General features: G+C 40.7%; 1 protein-coding gene across 2 annotated transcripts in view; it reads right to left on the reverse strand.

Annotated features, from left to right (window-relative positions):
- The window catches only part of LOC135207041 (coiled-coil domain-containing protein 186-like), a 79,094-nt gene that overhangs the window by 31,657 nt on the left and 28,516 nt on the right, over nucleotides 1-18,921 (reverse strand). For both annotated transcript variants that reach the window (XM_064238670.1, XM_064238669.1), the window contains exons 2-6: nucleotides 16,180-16,362; nucleotides 7,563-7,700; nucleotides 7,214-7,333; nucleotides 3,832-3,967; nucleotides 1,260-1,414 (exon numbers count right to left, since the gene is read on the reverse strand). In XM_064238670.1, the coding sequence (XP_064094740.1) occupies nucleotides 1,260-1,414; nucleotides 3,832-3,967; nucleotides 7,214-7,333; nucleotides 7,563-7,700; nucleotides 16,180-16,362 (732 nt within the window). The remainder of the gene's footprint in view (nucleotides 1-1,259; nucleotides 1,415-3,831; nucleotides 3,968-7,213; nucleotides 7,334-7,562; nucleotides 7,701-16,179; nucleotides 16,363-18,921) is intronic.

Raw genomic sequence — 18,921 nt, forward strand, 5'->3', positions numbered from 1 at the left:
GAAGCGTCAACAGGTTCTGCCGAAGGGACGCCAGATCGGTGGGGAGCCCCCGTAACCCTCTTGCGGCTTTCGACATGCCCTCTCCCTGAGTCATGGGAGTCCGACAGAGGTCCAGGCCTAGAGGCATTATGGGGCCGATCTGACGCCCCCTCCACAACACAAGGGGCACTACACTTCACAACACTGATTGGAGAGCGAGCACTTTAGTCTAAGATTACTTGATGTAATCCTCTAGCAGACACTTCTTCTAGGCCCGTAAGCCATACCACAGGGTTAGGCAAAATAAAATCTACAGGAGGTTAGAAGGTTCATTATTTCTAACTTCTGTTTACTATGGAGGAAAACTCCTGATTCTAACACGCTCTAAAAAGCGTAAATGAATCCTCCTTCTTCCGTAATCAGTCACACATTACACTAATTACCTTATGCAAAGAAAACATGTAAACGTCATATATACTAAGCGAGTGTCTACCGAAAGTTCCGGTAGCCTCACCTTACCGTGCAGACAACAAAGTCTGAAACTAGGCTAACTAGCTTTAGACATCAAATGCAATGAAAAAATTTACGATAGCGTATGCCTAGCCACAAATCCAAGTTAATAATCGAAAGAATAATTAGGATACTTAAGTGGCTAATGAAGTTTTTCAAAATCCTAGGCGGAGGTCTGTAAACAGTTGTTTACCGACCGGCGACAGAAAAAAAAATATGAATAGAAAATGGGAATAGTTCCTGATATCCGCCTCCCAGCGGCGGGAATGGGTACTACCACCTGGCCGCCCACTGCGTGTGCCGCGAATTTTTAAATTCTGTCGGACTTCAGAAAATACAGCTATATATATATCTGTCAGGTAAGTTTCATGAACAAAAGTAAGGTTTTCTTAGGATTTTTGATGATGTTCCGGCTCACGACGATTTTCGGGTTACAACGCGTCTCAAGAATAGAACCCCTGTTGTAACCCAGGGACTGCCTGTATTGGCACCGATAAGCACCAAAAATCGCAATAACTGAAAATCAGCAATTTTCGTGTATCATCAAGCTGTCAGAATGGAAGCCCCATAATTACCAGCGATACGGACCAGTACATAACATTATACTTTTCATTACCTCTCATACAGTCCTCCCCATAACCAAGATTTTGTAATATGCTGCTTAAAATAGCATTAATAATTAGTTTAAATTTCAAAATAAAGGTAATTATGTATTCAGTATATTACAAGACAGTATACATTAAAAATTTCATTGATTCAGTTTGGCTTACCCTAGATCTTAGTGAATTTGCTTCATCTACCAGAGCAGAATGCTTTGTTCTTAAGGTCTCTAGTTCTGACTGAATTTTATGAAACGCTGATCCCTTATCCTCATTTGCTTTCCGCTCCATGATCAATCTTGCCTTTTCTTCCTTGAGCTGCATATCTGTAAGAATAAAAAATGACTTGCAGCCAGTTCTTTATTTATGAAGAGACTAAATTAAGAAAGGCTAGAGTCTGAGGATCTAAATATTACATTGCCCTATCCCTGTAATGTTTTGTAGTCGAAGTCCAGATAGTAAATACAAGTCCATCTTATAACTGTACCACTCTTATCTGTTTTACAAAAACAACACTCAAAACTAAGTGGAGTTCTTCATTTTTTATAAAGTCTAACTTAAACCATCAGGTGTTCTACCAGAATTTTACTGTTTTTGTCTCTACAGTACTGAAAAACTAATAGGAATACACTATGCACAGTAATACAACTCCTCTTACCCTTACTTACTCTGATGCAAAACAAAGGAGTACACACTGGGGCCTCAGGTTTTACACATTTCACATTTCCACGGTCCACTTTGTTGCAGATTCTTGTGGAACACATTATTCACTTTTCCATGGAGAACTTTCACCAATTTGCGGATTTTTCCTATTGACCATATCTAAAATTAATACTAACCTGCTTTTTTTTTTTTTAGAGCAACACTATTTATTCACTAATTACTGTAGTTTTTCATATTGTGTATGTGACTAAATACTACTGATTTTTATTAGGATCAAAGAAAGAGAAAAAATTTGAATCCTTAAGAGGAGAGGGAGATAGTTCCAGTAATTACTTTGTCTCATACACAACAGAATTAAAAGCAAGTGGGACTTAGAAGAAACTTTCTTCTGAAGCAATTTTGTTGGAGAATCCAAACTATGAAGTGCCTACTTGGCTAGCTTAAGTGAGTGCAGGCATTTAGCCCTTGGCTGTAACTTGGGCACCCTGAGGGACCTGGACTTCTAAACTAAGGGTGGCTATAAAAAATCAGGAAACTTAGTCACACAAAAACAAAAAAAGTTTTTAAAAAGCAAAGTAACCTGCTTTTCTTTCCCATCAGAACCCACTCAGCAACCAGGGTATCCACTGAGACAACACAAAAAGCACAGGGGCAGTGACAGCAGGGCATGCAACATCTTGCAACACAAGATCTTTTTAAATCTTCAAATAGAGACAAACTTTAGAGCAAAAACTTGCTCCAAAGATGGAAAAGACTTGGCTTCACCATGCATCTCAATTTCTGGCACCAGAGCTCTCTCTGTCAAAGGCCCTCCCAAACACAAGACTCAGCAGTAGGATGCAATGCCAAAAACATCTAAATAACCAATGACAAAAAACCCTGCTGCTGACCAAAATTCTGGTAGAGGTGATTGAAGCTCCTCAAGGTGAACAGTGGTCTAACCTCCCTAGCAAAAAAAGCCAAAAGATGGTTTAGGGACAGAGACCAAGCACACCTAGAAAAAGCCTGAGAGGGTCCTCCTTACAAGAAGACAAACATGAAACACCCTGGCTGACTTGAAGTTAAGCTAAACCAATGATGCTGCCCTTAATGCCTACAAGAAGGCCTGGGGGTAAATGATAGAGAGCGAGACTTACGGCATGAATGAATCAAAAAGGAGCTGTTGCACAATGACTTACTCTGATGTGGCTCAACAGGTGACTGAACTCTAGCATGAGAAGCCTGGCATGGAACCACCTGGATGCTCAAGAAAGAAACTTGATCCCTCTTCTTATTGGAATAAGCTGATTTACACTGTGACAAATTATACCTGAAGCTAACATAACTGTGACTCCAAATACCCAACAAAACCTCCAGAACATGAAACCACTAATGCAAAGGTATGCTGGCATAGACAGCACGCCTGGGAGACAAAAAAAGAGCAAGGGTGATTGTTACCGCACGGTACCATCAAAGCACTTTTAGCGGAAGACAAGATGGAGGAAATCGAAGATGGTGAACCACAGACGAGGAGATCCCAGACAAGAACCAATAGGAGTCTGTGGCATCCTGGATATCCCAAGAGGAAAAGACTAACATAGAGAGCAAGCATGCTGCTCTCCACTTACAAATTCTGCATCTTGTCTTTTGTGATAAGTATAATTCTAATGCGCACATCTTTCAGTGATCTAACACCAACCTGCCTAAGACTTGTGCCAGGTTGGTCAGAAAAGGCAGACAATAGGCACAAACCACTTCCGTTCTCTTATCTACCCCACCTCCCTCTAACTCCAGATAAGGGAGAGTCACACAGGATGGCCCAGATATGGCTAACTAAGAGGGTCAACCTGTATACGTATCGAATTAACAAGTACAAATTTCACAAAAAAAACAATGGATATAACTATTAATAATGTAGTTAAGTAAAAAAAAACTCAATAAGTTCAAAATGTTTTCAACTTCAAAAATACATGTACCTATAAAGATAGAGCAAAAATACATGTACCTATAAAGATAGAGATGAACAGGAAGGATTATTGCACTAACATTACCTAGCATTGGGTGTTTTTAATTAACTAATATTGTAACACATTTATCTTACCTAGTACGTTGGCCCTAGAATTTTCATTTTCTTTGGTATCTCGAACTAGCTTTTCAGCCTCATCCCTGATGGATTTGAGTTCTTCTTCGTGTTTTGTTATTTTCATTAGTGCACGATCTAATTTTCCCTGAGTTTCCTGATTGATAAAACAGTCACATTAACATATAATAGAACAAATTATGCAAGCATGACATACATACAATATTCAAATCTTTGAACATTCTTAAATATCCTAAGATTCATATACAAAATACAAGATAATTTTCAATTATTCATCTATAACCATAAAAAACATAATACTGAATACATATCAATTTTTCCTGCCTAAATGTAGAGAGAGCAGTTTTGAGAATAGCTTCAATACCTTAAAATTAATTTTTTCACCCAAATCTGTTACTTATAATGCACCACATTTTCTTGGTCCACAAAACCCATCAATCCTTTGTGGAAAAACATAAGAGGTAGACTGTAGCCCTATGTATGCAGACACTCTTGGATCCTCAGGTCCTCTGCTCCTAATGGCCTTAATTCTATTTGAGTCTGTCCAATAAGTTGCAAGAAATCAGGGAGATTAGGATGTGAAAACTAATAATAAGTATTAGTGTGTATGAAAAAATAATTTTGTAAATGAAAAATTACAAACCCAATAATTAGGGTATCATCCAAATAAGCAGACATTCCTTGCAGAACACCGACACAGTCAAAACTCCTCTGAAGAACTTCTACCAGATTTACAATTATTATTATTATTTTCTTTTATCTCAGTCATCCTATTCAACTGGTGGTATTTATAGTGTGGAATTCCAGGTTGCATCCTGCCTCCTTAGGAGTCCATTGCTTTTCTCACTATGTACAATGTTTCTAATAGCACATTCTTCTGCATGAGTCCTAGAGCTACTTTGGCATCTAGTTTTTCCTGGTTCCTTTTCAAGGATCTTGACTTTGTGCCTAGTGTTCCTATGATTATGGGTACAATTTCCACTGGCATATCACATATCCTTCTATTTCTATGTTCAAGTCTTGATACTTATCAATTTTTTCTCTCTTTATCATCTACTTTGGTGTCCCATGGAACTGTGACATCAATGAGCGATACTTTCTTCTTGATTTTGTCAAACTGCGTCAAGTCTGATCTACTGGCATGTATCACCCTATCTATTCTGATACAAGTCCTCAGAGGATCTTTGCCTGATCATTTTCTATCTCTCCCTCAGGTTGGTGTTCGAACCACTTATTACCACAAGCTGGCTGGTGTTTCTTGCACAGGCTCCAGTGGAGGGCTTTTGCTACTTTGCTAAAGAATCATGCCTCTTTCTGTAATGGTTCTGCAAGTGCTATGTGGTTTATGATCTTGGCTTTCATATTGCACTTCCTGCATATGGACGAGACATTATTTCCATCTACTGTTCTTTGAAAATATCTGGTTCTTAGGGCATATCTGGTTCTTAGGGCCTTCTCTCCTATATTTGAAGGGTGTCTCATTCAGTCTCAAGTCAGCTGCACATGATGTCACCACAGTGACATATGATTTGGTACATCTTTAATGCTACATTTCATATTGAAGTATTTTATTTTTTTATTTACTTTGTTCAATATGGTTATCATTAAAATATATATTGTAAAGGAAAAAACATGTTACTGCAGTTTTTCTTGTAGGACACAGTAGGCCATCAAATATAAGTATAAACAAGATAATCTATCAGTTTGAAGTACATGTATTTGTTCGACCTACGATACAAAATTTTCCAAAAAATGAAAAACGGGATGTTTGACATAAACGTTCTACAAACAAGGTACCACTATACTTAAGAGGAACAGTTGTAAAAGGGGTACTAATCTAAGATGACCTAGGATGCTTTGGAATAATGGTTTAGGGTGTATTTTTGTTTGAAATTATATCAAATTGTTTTAGTATGATAATTTAAGTATTTTTGTTTGAACTAACAAAATTTAAGGTATATTTTTGTTTGAACTAACAAATTAAGCAGTGAAATGTTAAAATAAACAGTTATCAGCATTTTAGTTTATGGGGTATTGGGTATTTGGGAGTTATGAGCATTTTTAGAAGGAATTTTTGCATTTCCGCGGCATATTCTGCAGCCTATTTCCGTGTAAAAGTGGGGGAGCACTGTAAACAATTTAGGCCAAAGAAGTTATTCAGCACTGAAATGGAAATTGACACAACAGGCAATCCCGAGTTATCGGCGATACGGTTTTATGGGGCTTGTCTAGTGCCGAAAATGGTCTAAAATCGGCAACTTTTGGCGGTGAAATGTGCCTATTTTCCAGTTATTGCACCGATAATAGAGTACTGGTGCCAATACATACCCAACAAACCCCATTAACCATTTATCGGCGCTGATAAGCGGCCAAATTCACCAAATTTCGGTTATAGGCGATTTTCCGGTTATCATCAAGCCATCAGAACGGAACTCGGCTAATAGCAGGGACTGCATGTAAAAGGTTTTAAAGGTGTAACAAGAGGAAAACACTGCAGTTGCACTTTGAGTCAATTGTTAGGAGAGGTTGGCAAGAAAGATGGAAGGAGGTACAATAAAAGGAACAAAAGCAGTTGCAGCTACGGGACAAAGGCACGCTGCAAATAACCTCAAGTAATGCCTACAGTGCACCACATGAGGTGCACTGATGGCACTGCCACCCTACAGGGGGTACATTACTATCAACAAACAAAATGGTGACACTAAAAGAAATACAGAAAACTTAAAAATAGCTAACAAATGTGATACTTGCTACAAGAATGATGCTTACTGCTAAAACTTTGAAAACTGGAAAATAATAAAAAAGCTGTACAAGAATAGCACTATTCTCTTTACATATAATATAATAACTGTATTTCAAATATTTGTTCACTGCCAAGACCAACAAGGGTAGCAGCAAAAAAGGCTATAAAACCTATCTGGCAAGCAAAGGGAATTCAACTGTAATTTTTCTTTTGGTGCACTAGTGAAAAACAGAGAGAATTCAATAAATAAACTGAATCAAAACATTGGAGGTATAAATGAAATTAGTATGTATTACTAATTCAATACTGTTAAGTAATTAGCAAGCTGTCCATAAAATGGAAGCTGTTAGCACAATGCTTGACACAGAAAGGTTGAGATACTTTACTTCCTGAGACCACACAATTCATATTGACCAGTTAATATAATTTTCCATTCTTAAGCTTCATATGGCACATGTAAAATATAGGGTTTGTCTACTGCATTGGAAGGTACTATTCAATATTTCTTATAAATGACTGTGAACCAAACTCTTAAGCACTGAAAAAATAAAACCACTTCCCGGTGAACAAGACTATGATGAAATTCACAAATTTATTATGAAGTATAAAAGTTCAAAATTTATAATAAATGAATTATACCTTATGAGCATCCATCTCAGATTTCAGTTTTGTCTGTGCCCACTTAATCTTGACTTCTCTGCTGCTCACCTCTTCTTTTAACCTTTCTATTTCTCTCTGGTTGAAATTATTTTTTTGTACCTGGATAGAGTATTAATATTTATAAAATTTCATAATGAAGTGATTAGTAGTATTCAGATTGAATTTAATCCTAATTATCATAAGTAGCATATTCTCTATACAATAAAAAAAAAACACTATTAATATGTATCAAATTGGAACATTAAACATCTGAAGTCAGATTCTACAAAACACTAATATAGTACTTGTCTGAAAGTCTATGGATTTAGCATACAAATATCTACCATACCTTTGTATCCAAAGTCTGGCACAACCGGGCTCTTTCTGACACCAACATTTTGTTCTTATTTTGAAGTTGCTCTCTCTCTTTTTCCATATCCTTGAGTTTTTTCTCAATAACCTCCTTTTGTTTTCTTGCAACTATTACCTGAAAAAAATATTTAGCATGAAATGTATATACTGTAATACTCTAGTACATGCTACATATTGTATTATTATTATAAAGGATTAGTTTATCCAGACCTCTGACCCTACTACATATTGTAAAATAATACACTAAATCATTTACCAACTACAGTAATTTGAATGTAAAAATAATGCAAGAGCAAAAGTCATCCACTTCAGATTTTTTAACAACTACTATTAAGAAATTAAGAGCACAACACTAAGTAAAGCAACCAATCATTCAAAGAGCTGGGAAGGACTAAGCTAACAGTACCACCACTTGATCACAACGGCCAAGAGAGTACCATGAAGATATGGGAGATTATGACAATATGTTAGATGGCAGGATGGATAATACAGTATACCGGCACCATTGCTTACCTAACAGGGGTGCCATTAACTAGTTATCGGTTCCAAAAACCAGTTATCAGCACCGTTTGCTAAAAATAATCAATTTTCAGTTATCGGCAATTTTCACTTATCGTCAAGCCATCAGAACGGAACCCCCGCTTTTAACCTGGGACTGCCTGTATTCCATCTCTTTTGATAGTTATTTAAAAAATGTAAGCTTCAGCAATTATGATTCTAGATTACTTTACCTTTATCTCTAAAGAGCAAAATGATATTGTTATGATACAATAAAGTTTCATACATACTTACCTGGCAGATATATACATAGCTATCGACTCCGTCGTCCCCGACAGAAATTCAAATTTCGCGGCACTCACTACAGGTAGGTCAGGTGATCTACCGCCCTGCTCTGGGTGGCAGGACTAGGAACCATTCCCGTTTTCTAATCAGATTCTCTCTTCCACCTGTCTCCTGCGGGGAGGCTGGGTGGGTCTTCAATCGTATATATCTGCCAGGTAAGTATGTATGAAACTTTATTGTATCATAACAATATCATTTTCATACATTCAACTTACCTGTCAGATATATACATAGCTGATTGACACCCTTTGGTGGAGGGCAAGAGACAGCTAACTTACTGACTAGACAGGTAAACAACATATGTTGTAGGTATAAATAAACCTTGGTTCCTACCTTATTAGATGGAAGACTTCGTGGCTACTGCCCAGGAGTCTGCTTCACCTCAAGAGCCTTAGCGAGATAGTGATCTGTGGCCAAGAGTTCTTGCTGGTCTGTCGATGGGGTCTTATCCACTTACTCGGCAGAGCCTAACTGGCATTTGTCAAGGGGTGCTAATCCGCTTATATGACAACACGCCTTCTTTAAGGAGCACACAACCGATCCCGATCACCCGAACCTAACCCGTGTTAGTTCTACGATTGTTAAGAGTCATCCCCACAAACTCTTAGCAAACACCACAAACTCGAAAATCATACATACAAAATCAAACAAAAATTTGTACCCCTCTAATAGTCAGCTGTCACTCGATTTCCTAATGAAGAGAAGTGAAGGCCGCCAGTGCGACATCTGACACTCCCATGCACAGGAAACACAAGAACACATCCGACAAGAGGGTTACGTACACATATTTAAGGATCGGTGCTCTCTCCTTTACCCAGAACCGTCTGTGCTGACACAAACGGACCTAGAGAAAAACATTTCTCATACGTTACTCACACATCTTTTAAATAATGAGATGCAAATACTGAGTTGCATCTCCAATAGGTTGCATCCTATTTTTAATTTTGTGACATATTTCTCTGGAACGCAATTATGTCGGCGATTGCCCTTACCTCATGAGCTCTTACTCTTAATAGATTAAAAGAGTCATCTGGGCAGTTCTTATGAGCCTCGGTAATTACACTTCTAACAAAGAAGGCCAAAGCATTTTTAGACATAGGTCTCTTGGGGTCTTTCACCGAGCACCATAGACCATGTTGTGAGCCTCCCAACCGCTTCTTTCTGTCCAGATAGAATTTCAGTGCTCTAACTGGACAAAGTGATCTTTCTATTTCTCTGCCTACTAGGCTAGTAAGTCCTTTTACCTCGAAACTCCTAGGCCAGGGATTCGAAGGGTTCTCGTTTTTGGCAAGAAAAAGTCTGGAATGAACAAATCGCCGAATCTTCTTTGAAGCCAACTCGTGACTCAAGGGCGTGCAACTCACTGACCCTTTTAGCCGTAGCCAGAGATAGTAGAAATATACACTTTCTAGTGATATCCCGGAATGAAGCCGTATGAGGTGGTTCGAACTTTTCCGAGGACAGAAATTTCAGAACCACATCTAAATTCCAGCTCGGAATTCTAGGTTCTACTGACTTCGATGTTTCAAAGGAGCGGATGAGATCGTGCAAATCTTTATTATTCGTCAAATCTAAGCCCCTGTTTCTAAAGACTGACGAAAGCATACTTCTGTATCCTTTAATTGTTGGTACAGAGAGATGCGACTTTTCCCTCAGGAAAAGAAGGAAATCCGCAATTTCGGTTACAGAGGTATTGGAAGAGGACAGCTTCTTCGACCTGCACCAGTTTCTGAAAACTTCCCACTTCGATTGGTACACTCGCCTAGTAGATGATCTGCGGGCTCTAGCAATTGCACTTGCCGCCTTGCGAGAAAACCCTCTCGCTCTGACAAGTCTTTCGATAGTTGAAAGGCAGTCAGAGCAAGAGCGGGTAGATTTTGATGGTACCTCTCGAAGTGGGGTTGTTTGAGCAGATCTATCCTGTTTGGAAGAGATCTGGGGAAGTCCACTGTCCACTCCATCACCTCCGTGAACCAAATTCGGGATGGCCAATATGGGGCTATCAGAGTCATTCTGGTTCCCGTTCGAGGCCGCAAACTTTCTGACTACTTTCCCCCAGAATCTTGAATGGGGGAAAAGCGTACACGTCTAGCCCTGACCAGTCCAGGAGAAAGGCGTCTATTGCATAAGCCCTGGGATCTTCTACCAGGGCGCAAAATGTATCTATCCTTTTGGAGAGAAACGTGGCGAATAGATCTATCTGCGGTTTCCCCCAAAGATACCAAAGGGTCTGACAGACTTCCGAGTGGAGGGTCCATTCTGTAGGAAGGACCTGGAACCTCCTGCTCAGTCTGTCCACTCTCACGTTCCTCTCCCCTTGAACAAATCTCGTTAGAAGAACCACGTTCCTTTGATTTGCCCAAATCAGCAGATCTCTTGCCAGTTCGTATAGGGCGAGAGAGTGAGTTCCTCCTTGTTTCTTGACATAAGCCAGAGCGGTCGTATTGTCGGAGTTTATCTGTATTACTTTGTCTCTGACTATCTGCTCGAAGCTCCTTAGCGCGAGGTGAATTGCAAAGAGCTCCTTGCAATTTATGTGCCATGACACCTGCTCTTCCGACCAGGTGCCCGACACTTCTTTGGACCCTAAAGTCGCACCCCAACCTGTCTCCGACGCGTCTGAGAACAATGTCAGGTTTGGGTTCCGTACTTCTAAGGATACTCCTTTGTTTTCTTCTAAGGGGGTCAACCACCACCCTAATTGTTGCTTTACTTCTAATGAGATTGGAAACGTGTCCGAGAGCTGTCCTGTCTTCCAACTCCAACTGCTTCTCAGGAAGAACTGAAGCGGACGGAGATGTAGTCTTCCTAGAGGAAAGAACTGTTCGAGCGAGGAAAGGGTCCCCAGAAGGCTCAACCATTCCCTCGCTGAAGTACGCTCTTTCTCTAAGAAGTTCAATACTGTGGCACAGCCTTTCCTTACTCTCTCTTGAGAAGGAAATACTCGAAAACCCCGAGAATCCATCTGAATCCCCAGATAGACTACGTTCTGGCTGGGGACCATCTGAGATTTCTCGAGGTTCACGATTAATCCTAATGTCTTTGTCAATTCCAGGATTGTTGACAGGTCCTCCAGACACTGCTTTTGAGACCTGGCCCTGATGAGCCAGTTGTCCAGGTATAGGGAGACGTTTATCCCTTTCATGTGAAGGTGTTTTGACACGTTTTTCATCAAGTCTGTAAAGACTTGGGGAGCCGTAGAAAGGCCGAAACACAGGGCCCTGAACTGATAGATCCTTCCCTCGAACATGAAACGAAGGTACTTCCTCGACGAATGGTGAATCGGGACGTGGAAATATGCGTCTTGAAGATCTAGGGACGCCATCCAATCTCCTTGACGGAGAGCTGCAAGTACTGAGGCAGACGTTTCCATGCTGAACTTCTGTTGTTGTACGGTCTCCATCCCCCCGAGGCTTTCGCTACGAGAAACAAGCGATTGTAAAACCCCGGGGAGCTGCGATCCAGCACCAGCTCTATTGCTCTTTTGTCCCACATCTGTTCCACCATTTGACGAAGAGTATCCATCAGAACAGGGTCCCTGTATCTGGCTGACAGTTCCCTCGGTGATGTTGTCAAGGGTGGCCTGTCCTTGAATGGGATATAATAACCCTTCTTTTATTGACATTGACCAAGGATCGGATCCTATGTCTTCCCATGCTCCCGCAAAGAACTGTAACCTGGCTCCTACAGGTGTCTGGAGGAAAGATTTCTCATTTTCCCTTCTTAAAGGGACGGAAGGCAGATCTTCCCCTTTTTTCCGTTGACTTTCTTCTGACGATGGATCTAGCCTGAGGGCCTCCTCGAAAGGGCTGCTGTTGTTGAGCTGGCCTAGAGGCTTTCTTTTCCTCACTGGCCACAGGTCTATTTTTCCTTGAGGATTGCCTTAAAAGATCTTGAGTGGCTTTCTCAGTTAGCGAATGGGCAATGTCTCTCACCAACTGAGAAGGAAATAAATGTTCAGAGAGAGGCGCATACAGCAAAGCGGATCTCTGCGAAGGCGAGACGGCCTTAGTGAGAAAGGCACTATGAACCGCTCTCTTCTTTAGTATTCCCGCACCGAAGAGGGAGCACACTTCCGCCGATCCATCTTGAACCGCCTTATCGATGCATGTAAGGATGCTATGTAAGGTTTCAGGGCTTAGTTGTTCTTTTTCATGGGACTTCTTAGCAATAACCCCAAGGGACCAATCTAGGAAGTTAAATACTTCTAAGGTATGAAAAAGTCCCTTGAGGAGATGGTCCATTTCCGAAAGACCCCATGTTGCTTTCGCTGAATTTAAGGCATGTCTCCTCGACGAGTCTACGAGACTGGAGAAGTCCAATTCAGCTGAAACGGGCAGAGACAATCCCATATTTTCTCCCGTTTTGTACCATATGCCTCTCCTACCCCTTAGTTTAGCGGGAGGCATGCAAAAGATCGTCCTTCCTAACTCCTTCTTTGTCTTGATCCAGGAGTCAAGAGATTGTAAGGCCCTTTTCATGGATATGGCCGGCTTCATTTTCAGGAAAGATGAAGACTTGTGCGCCTTCGTACTTGAAAATAGAGCGCGCGGAGAAGGAGGAGCGGCTGGAGTCAATGCATCTCCATATTCTTCTAAGAGAAGAGCAGAAAGAACTTTGTAATTCGAAAGCCCTTCTCTGTTAGTAACTTCGTCCTCCGAGACGTCATCTAAATTAATAGGCTTGGAAGGAGAAGGCTCCCTTCCCTCCTCTGTCTCCTCTCTTGATTTCTTCCTTTCCGAAGAAGAAGCACTTCTATTAGGAGAGGGGCTAGGAGTAACTCTCTCCTTACGTTTATCATTAGGCGAGTCACGTATAACTGTTTTACGCCTGTTAGACTCCTGTCGGATATCAAGCTCTTCATTAGGAGAATGCGCCTGGCGTTTAGCAGGAGTATCTCGCTGAGAATACTCCTGGAGCCTGGTAGGAGTATCCTGTTTGGAATACTCCTGGCGCCTGACAGTCGTAACACTCTTCGAATACTCCTGCCGTCTGGTAGGCGCATCTCGCTCCAAATACTCCTGGCGCCTGTTAGGAGTATTAAGCTCAGAATACTCCTGGCGCTTGGTAGGCACATCGCGCTTCGAATACTCCTGGCGCCTGGTAGGAGTAAAAAGTCTAGAATACTCCTGGCGCCTGGGAGGAGTATCGAGGTCAGAGTACTCAAGGCGCCTGGCAGGAGTATCTCTTCCCGAATACTCCTGACCTATGGAAGGCGCATCTAGTTCCGAATACTCCTGTGGCTTGGTAGGAGTATCGCTCATGGAATGCACCTTTCGAATGGCAAGTATATTGCGCTTAGCGGGCGCTTTACTCCTATCAGGAGTTCTCTCTTCTCCAGTTGGCTCTTGTTGCTTGGATGAAGATCTGGGCCTAGAACGATCTACAGTAAAGTCAGGCTCTTTGCGCCTACTTGGCGCCTGGCTCCTAGTTGGCGCCAGACGCTTGGCAGGAGTTACTTCCTTTCCCACGTCTCGCCTGCCTAACGCACCGCTCCCCCCAGAGATGGCCGCTTGTGCGACAACTCCCCTGGAGGGTTCGTCACGCCCGACAGGAGATCGGTATTTGGATCTCTTAATCGGAAGCCTGTCATCCTTTTTACGAGTAGGCTCTTTAGAAAGTACTCCTACCAAAGACGCTAATTGCTCCTGCACATTCATCAAAATTTTCCTGGTCGAAGGCTCATTCGAATCAGGAGAAGGAGATCTGGAAGGCGCTCGAGAGTCTTTTACATTCCAAGGATCTAACTCCTTTCTAGCTTTCTTGATTACCGAAGGCGCATCCTCTTCAGAGAAGCGCTCGGGGCTAGAATTGAGCTCAGGTTCTTTCCAATTCCTTTTCAGCGGACGTGAAAGCTTCGATTCCTTCCATCCTCTTCTTGGAGAAGGCGAACTAGATGATGAAAAGCACTCACGAAGGACGCTTTTCCTATAGCTGTCCCTGGCAGTCTGAGATGTATAATGATTCTGCCGAAGGAACGCCTGATCGTTGGGGATTCTCCACGACCCCCGTAAGGCTTTCAACTTTCCTTCTCCTCTGGGCCAGGGAGCTTGGAAGAGGTCTAGACCTGGGAGCGTCGCAGAGACGACCAGACGCCCCCTCCACTACACTGGGGACACTAACATCACTCGAGAAACCACATTCACTTCTCTTACCTTCCAATGCTTCCATTTTTTCTTGCATTTTTTTGAAGGGAAGCTCTGAGTTCCGCCATTTCTGAGGCGGAATCAGAGGGATTAACTTGTGAACGGGCTGAAATAGAATGGGCATAATTATGAGAAGAAGAAGAAGCTACAGAACTACTAGACATTTTCCGGCTTTTGTAAGCCGCCTTCCTCTCTCTATCTTTCTCTAACTTCTTCAAGTAAGAAGTCAGATTCTTCCATTCTTGCGCACTCAATCTCTCACACTCGTTACACGTATTCTCAATTGAGCATTCAACCCTTCTACAACCACTGCATGTAGTGTGAGGATCTACCGAAGCTTTCGGATTCCTCACCTTACAGCCCTCATTCACACACACTCTGAAGCTAACACTAGAATCAGACATATTCACGAAAATCCAAAGCGAAGTCCAAAAAACAGTCCACGATAGCGAATGCCAAACAACGATCCAAGTACGTCACCAAAAATCAGTCGAAAGATGATCAAAAGCGTTGTGAAAAAAGAATTCCAGTCAGGAGGAAGTAACAACAATGTTGATACTACCGGCGACAGAGAGAATCTGATTAGAAAACGGGAATGGTTCCTAGTCCTGCCACCCAGAGCAGGGCGGTAGATCACCTGACCTACCTGTAGTGAGTGCCGCGAAATTTGAATTTCTGTCGGGGACGACAGAGTCGATAGCTATGTATATATCTGACAGGTAAGTCGAATGTATGAAAACCAGGAATAGTACCCATATTAATCACAGAATCATGCATTCAAGAAACCATTGTCAAACTAAGTTTAGTAACATTATTATTATAGCTTTCGATACAGTACGTATACAGTCACTACCCAATTTATGAACAAGTTGCGTTCTGGACACCCTTTTGTACTCTTGAATTGTTTGTGATTTGTTTTTTAACATTCAGTGCATTCTTTTTAATGTTTACATTCTCGAGTTAACTCGAGATTCATGGATGTTATTATTTTCACTGTATAGTATTTTTAAATCATGCAGTATTACAAAGAATTACTTTGGATGTTACAAAGATATAAAATAGAAAATACAATTAAGATTCATGTAACATTCAAAATTAAGTATTTTTTCCATACTTTTGAAAGTTATGAACTTGGAAAGAATTTTGCAAGAGCAGCATCTGACATTGGAAGTTCACAAAGTAAGCAAAGCACTCTGGCATCTTTACACAAAAATACAGTTTCCTATGGGGAGAGGAAATATAGAAAATGGAAATTAAGTAGGAATATTTCATATAAGAAAGAATGAGCATTACTGTGAATGTAAGGAGAATACATGGTAATTACTCGCGAGAATACTCAGAATAATCAGGGAAGAGTTTAAAGGAACACTTTATTCTTCATCAGGTTCTGTTCTTTGCAAAAATTCTTGCCAGTAGAACTGGCTCACACAGCAAAATTTACGCATGGCAAAGGGGAGTGCTCCGAACACAAATTTAATTTGTGACCCTGTCTAGTCTTTTCTGAATGTTCATAGAAAGGGTGGTGACCGAACCAAAATTAAGTGTAATTACCTGTAGCATAAATATCATAAAAGTATCTCATAAATATGTAAAACTACTACACACCTCTCTCTCTGATGTAGCATACTTGATGACCATTGATTCTTTATCTTTGTTTGCTGCCTCATATTGCTGAGTCATACGTTCGAGGCGTGTTGTTAATTCAGAGCGGATCTTTATGTTTTCGGTCATGTAATTTTCTTCTGCTTGCTGTAATTTTGCTTGCCAATTGCAGATATCAGCCTGTGCCTAAAAGAAAGGAAAGTTTCTGATTTCCAAAAGGATCAATAAGGTTCAAAAACTTTAAGACTCATGTTTGATTGTTAGAAACTATAGCTACGTAATTACTCGGTAGTAATTTTTTTATATGAAATTAGAATATGTCCCCACACATATGATTAACTAACATACTTTCTTTTTGCATACTTACAATAATAACAATATTCTTCAAAAAGAATAATAATAATAATAATAATCTCCTCTACTACTATATAAGTGCAGTCGGAATTACTACTGTCCAGCTTAAATCTAGGTATCTTTGTAAGAGCTTAGGCATGGTATATAGTAATGTCACTAGGGTTGGGACATGTCATTTTAACCTTCTCTTTTATTATCATTGTTTGAAAGTAGGGTACAGATAATAAAATAATTAGATGGGTACATTATAATCCTAATAATAATAATAATATAATAATAATAATAATAATAATAATAATAATAATAATAATAATAATAATAATAATAATAATAATAATAATAATAATCCAGACTGTAAGGATTGTATCTGACACACAGCAACGAATTACAAGAAGACGAACTGAGAGACGATGCCACAGAAGACGACAGGGATGATGAGGTATCAAACAACGACATACAAAGAAACACCAACGAAGTAACAGACAGGACAGAATGGGTAGAAAAGATCAGATAATGGATGAAGCCAGACACAGAGAGAACAAAGATCCCCTCCATGAAAGCCTACAACACCAAGAAATTAAGGGAGAAAACAAGTGAGGTCAATGAAATAATGAGACTAATACACACCACCAATATCACAGAAACAAATAACTTGACATATGCAGGAGCAAGATTAGTAGCAGAACTGATGGGAATACGAACACCAACACCACCAGAACAACCAACCCAACAGAAACCAAAACAGCAACCACCTGGAAAAGCAAATCATGGTGATGAGATCTGACTTGAGTAAACTGAAAGAGATGGCAGAAAAAAGGCTAAGAAGCAAGAAAACAAGGGAGGAACTCAACGAGAAATACTAAGCACAGGAGAGGGGACTAAACAACACAATAAAAAATGTAAAACAGAGGCTTAAGGCCAAAGCACATAAGATCCAACAGTATATGAACAAGAATAAGGGAAACCATCAGAACAAACTATTCGGAACCAACCAGAAAAGACTATACAGCCAACTAAGAGGGGAAGACAACCACCAAGAAATTCCTGAAGCCGAAAAAGTAAGAGACTGGGAAAACATCTGGAGCAATCCGGTATCACACAACAAACATGCAACATGGCTCCAGGAAGTCAAGGCTGAAGAAACAGGGAGAATAAAACAAAGATTCACTGACATCACGACAGACACAGTCAGACACCAACTAAAGAAAATGCCCAACTGGAAAGTCCCAGGTCCCGATGAAGTCCATGGATACTGACTCAAAAACTTCAAGGCCCTACACCCAAGAAAAGCAGAACAACTCCAGCATTGTATCACAAATCATCATGCGCCAAAATGGATGACCGCAGGAAGAACATCCTTAGTCCAGCATCCCTATCACCTGCCTACCAATAATGTAGAAGTTAGTAACAGCTATCATCAGCGAAAGGCTATACAACTACCTAGAGGATACAAACACCATCCCCCACCAACAGAAAGGCTGCAAAAGGAAGTGTAGGGGCACAAAAGACCAGCTCCTGATAGACAAAATGGTAATGAAGAACAGTAAGAGAAGGAAAACCAACCTAAGCATGGCATGGATAGAGTATAAGAAAGCCTTCGACATTGTACCACACACATGGCTAATAGAATGCCTGAAAATATATGGGGCAGAGGAAAACACCACCAGCTTCCTCAAAAATACAATGCACAACTGGAATATGAAGTTTTCATAATAAAAATGATATTGTTAGTATACAATAAAGTTTTGTACATACTTACCTGGCAGATATATACTTAGCTTAGGTCTCTGACGTCACGACAGAAAATTCAAAACTCGCGGCACACAGGTAGGTCAGGTGATCTACCTTAACCCGCCCGCTGGGAGTGCGGGTGTAAGAACCAATCCCCCTTTTCTTTGTCAGGTTATTTTCTTCCACCTGTCTCCTGAGGGGAGGCTGGGCGGGCCATCAATCGTATATATCTGCCAGGTAAGTATGTAACAAAACTTTATGTATACTAACAATATTCATTTTTGTACATGGAAACTTCCCTGCCAGATATATACTTAGCTGATTGACACCCTTGGTGGAGGGAAAGAGACACATACTTACTTAGAAAGTGGGGACAACACATGTTAAAGGAATACATAATATAAACCTCTGGTTCTTACCTGATTTAGGCAGAAGACTTGATAGTTACTGTCTATTAGTCTGTGCGTTGCCTAAAGAGTCTCAGCGAGGGGGCGTGACCTATGGCTGAAGAACTCTTTGGGTCTACCAATGGGAACTGAGTCCACTTACTTGGCAGAATCCAAGCAGGATCTGGTCAATGGGGATCAACCCGCTTACATGCCAAAGCCTATCACTACCAATTGCAAGGAGCCTCAAGCACAACCGATCACCTAACCAAAT

This window comes from Macrobrachium nipponense, chromosome 31 (assembly GCF_015104395.2).
Source record: "Macrobrachium nipponense isolate FS-2020 chromosome 31, ASM1510439v2, whole genome shotgun sequence".
Classification (NCBI taxonomy): domain Eukaryota; kingdom Metazoa; phylum Arthropoda; class Malacostraca; order Decapoda; family Palaemonidae; genus Macrobrachium; species Macrobrachium nipponense.